General features: G+C 45.0%; 1 protein-coding gene across 1 annotated transcript in view; it reads left to right on the top strand.

Moving 5' to 3' along the window:
- Positions 1–12,279, top strand: part of Wdr88 (WD repeat domain 88) — a 47,073-nt gene that overhangs the window by 9,698 nt on the left and 25,096 nt on the right. Inside the window, exons 3-5 of the mRNA XM_008839478.3 lie at positions 4,034–4,122; positions 6,499–6,562; positions 11,736–11,874. Of these exons, the coding sequence (XP_008837700.1) occupies positions 4,034–4,122; positions 6,499–6,562; positions 11,736–11,874 (292 nt within the window). The remainder of the gene's footprint in view (positions 1–4,033; positions 4,123–6,498; positions 6,563–11,735; positions 11,875–12,279) is intronic.

Here is a 12,279-nt window from a genome sequence, read left to right as displayed (position 1 = left end):
TTTTCATCATGTTACAAAGGCAATTTGGTTTTGTTACAGGATATGCGTAAAAATACGCAGAAGAAATAAAAACTCATTGTTCTGTGACCGCAGAGTTAACTCCTGTGGAAATGTTGGAGGATATGTTTTTTTCTCACGCATACACATGAGCATACACTTAAATAATTGGGACCACAAAGAAATACTGACGATGTAGCCATAATACATTTCAACTGTATCTACTGCTACACTCAAAACCTGACCAGTAGGGTTGGGGATTTAACTCAGTGGTACAGCATTTGTCCACTATGTACAAGACCCTGGGTCCTGTCCCCAGCACTGAAAAATTAAAATAAAAAACTTCCTAAAAAAATTAACCAAAGGCCAGTCATGGTGGCACACACCTTCAATCCTTGTGCTCCAGAGACTGAGAGGCAGGCAGTTTGAGGTCAGCCTGGTCTACATAGGGGGTTTCAGGTCAGCCAGTACTACGTAGTCCTGTCTCAAATAAAACAAAAAAATTAACCAAAACTTGCCCACTATTTCCCCTTCAAATTGTTGGAGTCCACAGTTGGGGGACTGCTTCCAAATACCAAGCAGAGGGCAGGGGTTCCTGTCCATGGGTGCTGTTCCTTCTTCTGACCATGCGGTGTCGCTATTGACTGCTTAATATGCTCAGCCCCAATGGCACTGACTGGTCCACTCTAGTGCTGCCTTTAGCGGGCATGGGGCCCTGCCCAGACTACAAGGACCTTAGTCCCAGGCCCCAAGGCAATTCTTTTCTTAAATTACAGTCCCACTTTTATTTTCTTTCCCTAGAGCAACACACCAGCCAGGGAGTCTGGACCCCAGGTGGTCAGCACTAACCTTTCTTCCCCAGCCCAGGGCATCAGCCTGTGTGTGCTGTCCTGCTGAGTTCCACTTGGGGAACTTCTACTGAGCTTTGAGAAGGACATGCTTGGATCTCCTGAACATGATTACATGTGTTATGGGAACTGGGTCTGTGCAGAGTAGCATTCACACAGCAGGCCTGGGACCTCCAGGTTTATAAAAGCTTCTGGTAAGCCTGCACTTGGCTTGTGTCTGTGAACTAGGCTGGTGAACAGTTAAAGGTGGCTCACCACACCTTCACTACTTGCACAAACTGCTTTCCTGGAATTGGGGTGTGTATTAGGTAGAACGCCCATGTGACCCATGCCCCCCTGTCACAAACCCTCAACATCTGGGCTCTGACACAGCTTTCTGGTAAACAGCCATTTAAATGCATCGCTGTAGTTCATTGCTGGAGGAGCTGAACAGCAAGCTCCTTCATGAGAGGACTGGTGAACATCTGTGCATGGATTCCTCTGGACTTTGTCCCCAGGATCTTGTCCTTTGCCAGTTTGGCTTTGTGTTCCCTAGACTAGCTCTTCACTAAGGCTATGGGTATAGAGGAGTGCAGTTAGTCACCACACCTGTGGGGAGGGTCCTGGGGACACTTGACATAGGGTCCTTTGTCTCTAGAAGACTCTGGGGTCTTTGACTGTCAGGTGGATGGTGTCACAACCTGCCTTCGTCAGGCTGAACAGTTCCCACACCCTTCTGGTACTCAGCCTGTATTACCATGATAGACTGTCTTGAGAAAAACGACTTAAAAAAAAATGGATTCTTTGGGCTCATAGTTTCAGAGGTTCATGGTTGGCTGGTTCCCTTGCTTTGGTTTGCAGCATAGCAGAAATATCATGGTAGAAGGTGTGATGGAGCAGAGCTGCTCACCTTGTAGCAGCCAGGAAGCAGAAACAGACTGAGGAAGAGGTTGGGGACAGGACACAGCCTTCCAATCAGGTCCCATCTTTGACAGTTTCCACATTCCATAGTTCATTCAATTATGAATCCAGGGGCTGAAGAGATGGCTCAGTGGTTAAGAGTGCTTACTACTCTTGCAGAGAACCCAAGTTCAGTTCCCAGCACTCACATAGCAGCTCACAACTGCCTATAACTCCAGTTCCAAAGGATCTGATTTCTTCTGACCTCTTTGGGTACTTACATGCATATGGTGCATATAAACTCATTCAGGCACATACATGTATACATACACACACACACACACACACACACACACACACACACACACACTGTTTTAAAAAGTATGAATCCAGGGCTGGAGAGATGGCTCAGAGGTTAAGACCACTGACTGCTCTTGCAGAGGACCTGGGTTCGATTCCCAGCACCCACATGGCAGCTGCGAACCGTTCTTAACTCCAGTTCCAGGGGAATCCAAAGCCCTCTTCTGACCTCCATGGCATTGCACAACATGGGTGCACTCACTTACATGCAGCCAATATACTCATACACATAAAATAAAAATAATAACTAAAATTTTTTTTACTAAAATTTTTTTTAAAGTATGAATCCATTGATGAAATGATTAGGTCAGAGCCTGCATGATCCAGCCACCTTTCCATGATTGGATCCCCCTGCTGGAGAACAAGCTTTCATTTTGGGGATGCTTTGTGTCAAAACTGTAACACTTGTGCCATGATTTTACATAGCAGTTTAATACCTTTCTAGGAAGTCATTGTCTCATCACATAACTTCTGTGTCAAGGGGATTTCCCCTGCTGCTTAGCCTGAAAAGCTATCGGCACATTAAAATTTTTTTGTTTATTCTTATTTTATGTGTATATGTGTTTTGTCTGCATGTATGTAAGTGCACCTGTGTATGCAATTCCCACAGCAGCCAGAAGAGGCCAGATCCCTGCAATTGGAGTTATGGACAGTTGTTAGCCACCATGTGGATGCTGGGAACAGAACCCAGGTCCTCTGGAAGAGCAGCCAGTGCTCTTAAATGCCGAGCCATTTTTCCAGCACCCACATTTCTTAGTAAACATATTTTACCTTTGCTGTCACAGACACCCTTCGACTTTGGTACCCCACTTTATTATCACCACATTCTGTCATTACTAACCCAGCATCAGTATTAGCAGTTGCTGGTGTCTTCCTATAATGTCTCCTCTGTAATGCTGGTGAATTTTTAGGTGGGAGATGTTGGGAACTGAATCCATGTCCTTGCACATAATAGGTAAATAATCTTCCACTGAGCTACATCCACAGCTCTTGGTTTTCTGAAACAAGCACTTACTCTGTAGCCCAAGCTGGCCTCAGAAGAAGCCATAGTCTTCTTGCCTCAGCCTCCCAAGTGCTAGCCCTAGAATTTTTAAAATTACATTTATTTATTTATTTTTAAATTTTATTTATTATTTTTATTTTAAGTGTATGTGTGTATTGCCTGCATGTAGATAAATGCACCTGTATTGTGAAATGCCTGTGGAGGTCAGAAGAGGCTGTCAGATCCCCTGGGACTGGAGTTACAGACACTGTTAGCTGCCATGTGGGTGCTGGCATTCGAGTCCAGGTCTTCTGCTAGAACAACCAGTGTTCTTAACCACTGAGCCATCTCTCTAGCCTATTTATTTATTTAATTTATTTTTGTGTGTGCACATGTGTGTGCAAGTGCACATGTGCCACAGCACACGTGTGGCGATTAGAGGATAATTTGCAGGAATCAGTTCTCTCATTTCACCGTATGAGTCTGACTCAGATCATCAGACTTGGCAGCAAGCACCTCTACCAGCTGAGCCACCTACCTGGTATGCATAAGTCTCCGACCACAGATGTGGTTATTGCCTCAGGAGGGGACCCTTCAGAGTAGAATTACTGGATCAAAGGGTATGGAATTATGTTTTTGGAAAATTCCTTGGGAATATTGCCGGATTTTGAAAAGCCTCTTTGGCTAGAAGAGAATGAGAAAATTATCGTGAGTCTGCTCCCACAGAGACCAGGGTCCATCCAGTGCCTGTGGAACTGTGGGGGAATTTCTTCAAGATGCTGTGGATGATGGGCATCCTTCCTGCTTGGGATATTGGGTAATATTTTATTCACTGAGTGAGTTGTAGGCTTTGGGGGTTCTAGAACTTTGTTGATGTAGGCAATCTAGGGGTTACTGCTGACCTGAGTTCAAGACTTGTGCATACAGCCGTGACTGCTCTCTCTCCTCTGTCCCCCATTGATTTGAGGATGCTGCTGATGGATTTGTTGTTCGGAATTTTGAGCCACAACCCAAAGCTCCTGTTTCAGAGTGCAGTATCACAGCTGACAGCAGAAGGTGACATTTCCTCTGTTTCACACTGGTTGGGAAAAGTGAGGGTCAATAGCCGACCATTGTATATACATGACAGCGACAGGGCTTTTGGTGTTTAGTTTTTTTTTTTTTTTTAATCTTTTTGAGACAGGGTCTCCCTGTAGCTCCAGCTGTCATGGAACTTACTATGTAGACCAGGCTGGCCTTGAACTCACAGAGATCTGCTTGCCTCTGCCTCCCCAGTGCTGGGATTAAAGGTGTGCACCACCACACCCAGCTTTGTTTTTTAAATATAAAAAAATTTTTTTGACTTATTTATTTTTACTTTATGTGTATGAGTATAGTGCATGCATGTATGTAAGTGCACCCATGTCATGCAATACCTGCAGAGGTCAGAAGAGGGTGTCATATTTCCCCGGAACTGGAATTACAAATGTTTGTTGGCTGCCATGTGGGTGCTGGGAATCAAACCCAGGTCCTCTGCAAGAGCAGCCAATGCTCTTAAGTGCTGAGCTATCTCTCCAGCCCCCAGGTTGTTTGTTTGTTTTAAGAAAATATGCAACCTCATTCCCCTATAGGGATCTCAGTGTTTCCATATGCTCTGAGAATCAACTGGTGGATATAACAACAGAGCACTTACTATAGTTAATAGCCAGTCTGAATTTTCCTTTTTTTGGTTCCCTTTTCTCCCCTCCCCTCCCCTCCTCCTTCCCCCTTCCCTCTTCTTCCTCTTCCTCCTCTTCCTCCTCTCCCCTCCTTCCCAACCCCCCCTTCCCAGGGTCTCATTCTGTAGACCTCGTAACTCATTAAGTAGGTCAGGATGCCTTGAACTTGCAGCAATCCTCCTGCCTTACCCTCACCCCCAAGTGCTGGGATTTTGGACATGAGCCACTAAACCTGGCTTGAGTTTTCCTCACAAAGTGTCTTTTCCACAGTCACATATAGCCTGTGGCTCCTGCAGTGGAGTGGACCTTAGTGATGAAATCCGGGCCCTCATTTTCCAAGGAAACTAGAAAGCATGGGGGTACCCAAGTTGCCACCTGGGAAGGTTCAGATTTGGGAGGCAGGACACCCAAGGGAAGGGACTTCAGGCTGAGTTTGCTTAAATCCATTTACACAGAGTGGAGGTGGGCCTTTAACAAAGGAATTTGCTTTAAAGTGGATTAAATGATCCAGATTGGAGGTTCTCAAGTACAAATTAAGAACAGGTGTGAGACTGGGGTTTCATGGGAATTTACTTTGTACAAAGGACAAAGTTAGACATATGAGCAGACGAAGGTACATGTGTCAGTCAGAATTTCTGTCACTGCAGTAAACAGAGTAAAGGAGGAAGGATTCTGGCTTGTGGTTTTATAGGTTACACTTCATGGCTGGCTGGGAGCACTGTTTCTGGGCCTGTGGTGAGGCAGAGCATCACAGCAGAGGGGCATGGTAGAGTCAAGCTGCTCACTTCATGGCAGCAGGGAAGCAGAGAGACAGAGAAAGAAGCCAGGAACAAGATATACCCTTCAGAGACATACCTCAAGTGGTTACCTTTCCAACTGTCCCACATCCTCATTTCTACCACCTCCCAATAATGCCATCAAAATATGAATCCATTGCTGGGTTGAACCATGGGTAAAGACAGAACCTTCATGATCCATCTCACTCTCAGCAGCACCATCCGTTAGAGACCAGGCCTTCAACACATGAACCTCCTGGGGGCACACCTCACATCCAAACCACAGCAGTGCGTTTATGTAGATGTCTTTAAATGTATGAGGAAGCATTTCAGAACAAATTGAGCTGTCCAGGAAGGCATTCTGGACATAAAAAGACAGATGTGAGCAGAGACAGAAAGGTGTGATCCTTGTCAGTTGTAGAGATCACCGTAGAAGAAGACAGTGAGGTGGGGCATGGTGGCACACGCCTTTCAGCCCAGCACTTGGGAGGCAGAGCAGAGGCAGAGGCAGTGGAAGGCAGATCTCTGTGAGTTGGAGGCTGGCCTGATGTACATAGAGAGTTCCGGGCCCATCAAGACCACATAATGAAATCCTGATTCAACAAAACAAAATGAAAACAAAATAAAAAAGGAGACGGCATATCACAGAAGTTCTATTTTTATTTTAGAAATTCTGCTTTTAATATATTCTTCTATTTTTCTATATTTAATAGAAGTCCATGTTTGAGTTTCTGAAGAGTAAGAAAGATGATGATGCAGTTAACATCTTTGTTGCTATTAGATACTGTTTTCACTGGGAACACACACCCCCCACTGGGGCTTCCGGAGCATCTTTGGAAAGATTATTGTATTATTTACAACCTTGGTCCTAAATTATGAACAAGACAAAGGGCCCTTATGTAAACCACAGGCCTCAGTGTCCCTGTTTTTTAGATGCAATGTTTGTTATTTATCTCCAGGATCGTTGCATCAGCCTATGATAAATCAGTGAGGGCTTGGGACGTTGAGACAGGCCAGATGCTGGTAAGTATGCCCTGCCTTGTGAGTGTGTCACAGCACAGGATTGTGACTGGGATTTGGTAGCTTTGGGCTGGACTGTGGGTCGGGGACAATGACAAAAGCCCCGGTCTTCCAGGAAGAGAGTTAGAGGGTATATCTGAGGAGGGTGGGCATGGGGGAAGAAAGGCTCCTACCACAGGAGGCCGAGAGTGGGGTTGGTCAACCATGGCACGCCAGGCTCCCGTGTGGGCTGTTTGGACTTAATGAAGCAGGAAGTGGGGCTAAGGTCATGGGACAAAGGCTGTATGGCCAAAGAACCAGAGCTTTCCCAATCTGTTCTCCCTCTGTCTCTGATGGGGCCATGCCTCTAAACAGGCCTGAGGTCTTTTACCTCTGCTTCTGCTAAGCCTGGGCAGCCTCAGATCTGCACAGGGGCTCCATGGCACCTCCTGTCCCAACCCCTACCAAGCCTTCCCCTGCTACCCTCCCTCAGCAGCTCTCACCGGCTCCCCTCTTTCTTCTTCTTTCCTTTAAAACCACCTTTCTAATCTGGTGTAGTGGTGTGCACCTGCATTCCCAGCACTGGGAAGGCTAAGACAAGAGGAGTGTGCATTCCAGGCCAGCCTGGACTATACAGTGAGACCTTGTCTCAAAAAAGCAAACAACAGGCTGGGCATGGTGGCGCACGCCTTTAATCCCAGCACTTGGGAGGCAGAGGCAGGCGGATCTCTGTGAGTTCAAGGCCAGCCTGGTCTACATAGTGAGTTCCAGGACAGCTGGGGCTACAGGGACATCCTCTCTCAAAAAAACACAAAAAAAAAAAAAAAAAAAAGCAAACAAATCTCTGACTTTTCTTTTTAGTACAAAAGTTAATATACTCATTGTAAACATTTAAAAATTTATTTTTATTTTATGTGTATGAGTGGTTTGCCTGCATAGATATAAATACACCATGTGTGTGCAGTGCCTACAGAGGCCAGAAAAGGGTGTTGGATTCCTTGGAACGGAAGTTACTGATGGTTGTTAGCTACCATGTGGATGCTGGGAACCAAACCTGGGCCTTCTGCAAGAGCAGACAGTGCTCTTAACTGCTGAGCCATCTCTCCAGTCCCTCATTGTAAACACTTTTAGAAAGGAGTTTAAAAACCAGCAGACAAATCCTTAAAACCATCACTCACAGATTATACTTAACATCTTTCTGATTCTTTTCCTGTACACATTTGCTTATGATCATAGGCAATTTGTAATTAAATTTTTTAAAATTTATTTTTATTTTATGTGTATGAGTGTTATGCTTACATGTATGTAAATACATCTGGGTTGTGCTGTACTTGTGGAGGACAGAAGAGGGTATCAGATCCCCTGGAACTGGAGTTATGGACGGTTGTTAGTTGTCATGTGGGTGCTGGGATTCGAACTCAGGTCTTCTGCAAGGACAGCCAGTGCTCTTAATGGCTCAGCCATCTCCCCAGCCCCAATTTTTAATTTTTGAGACAAGGTCTTGCTATGCAGCTCAAGCAGGCCTAGAACTCCTGACCCTCTTGCCCCAGCCTCCGGAGGGCTGGGATTACGGGTGTGCACCACCACCTGAGTTATGTCATTCTTTTTAATGAATTTGCAGGATTTCACTCATAATATGAATAGGTTAAGTTCTATTTCACTGTTCCCTGTTATAGGCCATTGAAACCGTTTATTTTTATTTTTGCATGTATTTGTTTACTTGTTAGCTTGTGTGCATGAGTGCGTGTGTGTGTGTGTGTGTGTGTGTGTGTGTGTATGTATGCATGCATGCACCATGGCCTGTGTGAAGGTCAGAGGATATCTTGCAGGAATTGGTTCTCTCCTTCCTCCACGTGGACTCTGGTCATAGGGCTTGGCCACAAGCCCCTTTACCTGCTGAGCCATCTTGCTGACTCAGCTGAATTTTTTTCCATTATAACAAGTAATACTCTGATAAGAGCACATATAATTATATATATATAATTTTAAATTGTTGCGTGCTTGTGTGTATATGTGTGTATATACATGTACATGTGCACATTTATGTGTATATGTAGGCACGTGCATGCCCTGGTCCACCTGTGGAGGTCAGAGGAAAACCATGGTTGTTTGTCTTTTTTCTATCTTCTTTGACACAGGGCCTTTCCCTCTTTTCTTTCCTTACTGCATATGTCAAGCTAGCTGGAGTCTCCTGTCACTGCCTCCCCATCTTCCCATTGGAATACTAAAATTACAGATGCATGCTACCGTGTCTGGCTTTTACGTGGGTTCTGGGGATTCAAACTCTGGTCCTCCCACTTGTTTTTCTTAAATAGTTTGTTCATTATTTTTATTTTATGTGTATGAGTGTACTGCCTACATGTATATAAATGCACCTGTGTCGTGCGGTACCTGTGGAGGTCAAAAGAGGGCTTAGGATTCCCCTGGAACTATAGTTATAGATGGTTGTTAGCCAGTGTGTGGGTGCTGGGAACTGAACCCTGGTCCTCTGCAAGAGCAGCCAGTGCTCTTAACTGCTGAGCCATTTCTCCAGCCCCTACGTAGTCCTCACACTTGTGTGGCAAGTGCTTTACCTACTGAGCCATCTCCCTAACTCTGCATGTGCACGTGTGTGCCACATGTGTGCAGGTGCCCAAGGAGACCAGAAGAGGGCATCATATCCCCTGGAACCGGAATAACAGGTGTTTGTGAGCTGCCTAATGTAGGTGCTTGGAACTAAACCTCTGTCCTCTAAAAGTGCAGCAAGTGCTCCTAACTGCTAAGCCATCTCTTTAGTCCTGAATGTATATCTATACATAGTATTGTATGTATGTGTAGTATAGTATCTCTCTAGGTGTACACCACCATGCCTGGCTAAAATCATATATATATATATGGTCTTTTTGAGACAGAGTTTCCCTGGTCTGGACTTGTTACGGACACCAGAGTGGGCTCCATCTCACAGAGATCCACCTGCCTCCACTTCCTCAGTGCTGAGATTAAAGGCATACACCACCACACCCAGCTTCTGAATACAGTTTTTCATAGATCAACTTCAATATTCCTTTAGAGTATATAGCTAGATTTCATTGCTAATATAAGCAATTTAGAAATAGCTTTATAAGATCTTTCCAGAAAGCTGCACAGACTTGTAGACGGGTGTTCAAGAAGGAGACATTGTCCCTCACCCTCACATGCCAGGTATCACGTGGTAGGTACAGAGTGAGACTTGGACTGACTATTCTTGACTTTGAACATTTCCCCAAATGTTTACTTCCTCTGTTGCAATTTTCCTAGTCTTGTCTCTGGCCAGTTTTTCTATTTCAAATGCTTTTCTTTTTTTTTTTTGAAAGTCTTTTTATTTATTTTTGTTGCACAAGTCACTTGTGTCCCTGGACAGTGACAGAGCTGACTTAGTGACTAAGGCTGCTTGACAAATGGCTCCCAAGCTTGGTAACTTCAAGCATCCAACATTTTTATCTCATGCAGTTTCCGGAAATCTAGAAACATCTTAAAGGGTGGTTCTGGCTCCACTCTCTTGTGAAGTCATAGTGAAGATGTCATCTGGGGCTACAGTCAAATTAGGGCTCCAGTGGGGTGGAAGGGTTCCCTTCCAAGGTGGCCCACTCCCAAGGCTGTTGGCTAGATGCCTCTGTTCATCTCTTTGTGAACCCCCAGGGCAACGTAGGGCTGTGTGTATGTGTCCTTAGGACATGATAGTTAATTCTTATGGAGCATCTGATCCAAGAAAGAACAAAGATCAAGTCACAGATTTCTTTCCTTTATCCCTTTGTTTGTTTTGATACTCAGGTTGGTCTTGAATTTGCTATGTAGCCAAGGCTTAACTTGAGCTCAAAATCCTTCTGCCTCGCCTACCATGTGCTGCTTTAATTTTCATTTTTAAATTTTTGGATGCTGGGGATTTAACCCAGGGCCTTGAAGTGCTAAACACCCTCTCCACCACTAAACGACATACATCTCAGTTCTGATTTCTCTCTCTCTTCTTCCTTCTTTTCTTCCCCCCCTTCTTCCCTTTTTTCTCCCTCTCTGCCCCTCATTTCTCTCTCTTTTTGAGACAGGGTCTCACAGAGATCAGCCTGCCTCTGCCTCCAGAGTGTTGGGATTAAAGTCACCTATCACCATGCCCAGCCCATTTCTCTTTTGAGTCTCACTATATGGCCCAAAGTGGCCTTGAATCTGCTGTTCTCCTGCCTCAGCCCCCCAACTGCAGGGATTACAGGTGTGTACCACCACATCTGGCTTCTATGATTTCTTTCATATCCTAGTCCCACATTATCACTTCTGCCATCTTTTTAAAAAAAGATTTTAAATTTATTTTTGTTTTATGCATGTGAGTGTTTTGCTTGCATTTATGTAAATACACTCATGTGTGCAGTACCCATGGAGGACAGAAGAGGGCATCAGGTCCCCTGGAACTGGAGTTATGGATAGTTGTTAGCCACCATGTGGATGCTGGGAACTGAACCCGGTCCTCTGCAAGAGCAGTCAGTGCTCTTAACCTCTGAGCCATCTCACCAGGCCCACTTCTGTATATTCTATCCATTAGAAGTACGTTCTGAGTCTGGTCACATGTAAGTGGGCAGCTTGGCTCTCCTTGTGAGAGGAAGAACTATCCAAGAATCTAAGGACATAGTTTAAAGCTGGAGATTGTTGAACAGTACATTGTCCTCTTCTTGTGCCCAGGGGACTCCAAGGGGTTGTGGCCCTTGTATTTTATCCATAATGGCAGGCTCAGAACAGACATTCCATCAACACCTGTGCATTTGACTGAACAAGGAGTCAAGTTGGCCATTACTAAAACTTTGCTGCTGTTTTTCTAGGTGTTCTGTCCTGGACACAGATCAAGTCATTACATTAGTTAATTAAGCAAACTTAAAAATTCAGTTCTTCCTTTATACCTCTAGCTCAGTACAAGGCTTCTGGGGCCATATTGGATGATTGTGGACACAGCACTTTCATCATTGCTGCGGGCTCTGCTGGCAGCCCAGTGAGAGAGAGGGTGAAGAGGGTGAACAACATTTTTAGATGACAAGGTGTCATCTATAGTCCAGGCTTGCCTGGAACTTACTCTGTAGACCAGGCTGGCTTCAAACGTATGACCCTTCAAGGCTCTGCTTCCTGAGTGCTGAGATTACAGGCATGTGCCAGCCACCACACCTGGCTGAGAAAATAATCTTTTGATGTTGCCTCATTTCAGTGGAAGGTCAGGCACGATACCTTTGTAGTGTCCTGTAAGTTCTCTCCTGATGGAAAATACGTAGTCTCAGCCTTGGATGTGGATCGTTCAATCTGCATAATGGATCCAGAAAACATCACCACTGTGATCTACGTCAAAGGTGAAGTTGCCTGAGCTCCCCTTGCAGTTCTGTCATATCACTTGTTCAGTGGGGACTCTCAGCTGTTTTATTTGGTGAAACTGTCAGACTAAGAACCACATCACGAGCCTAGCATGCTGGTGCGTATCTGTAATCCCCGCACACGGGAGGCCCATGGGAGGTGGAGGCAGGAGAATGAACAATTCAGGATCATCCTTTGATATGTAGCGAGTTAGAGGCCAACCTGATCTACATGAGACCCTGTCTCATAAACCCACATCATGGAAGTAGAGACATTGACTGAGAAAAGCACAGGCCAACAGGTCAATGCCTTTCTCTTCAGTCCTGTGCTTGGAACAAATGAAACAATGTGTTCCAAATTGATGTGGGTATTGAAGCCTAAGCTTTTATAGAGTGAAGGCTCTT

The sequence above is a fragment of the Nannospalax galili genome, unplaced genomic scaffold (assembly GCF_000622305.1).
Source record: "Nannospalax galili isolate Female #2095 unplaced genomic scaffold, S.galili_v1.0 scaffold159, whole genome shotgun sequence".
Lineage (NCBI taxonomy): Eukaryota > Metazoa > Chordata > Mammalia > Rodentia > Spalacidae > Nannospalax > Nannospalax galili.
The sequence above is the reverse complement of the archived record's forward strand: the minus strand, read 5'-3'. Positions and strand labels throughout refer to the sequence as shown.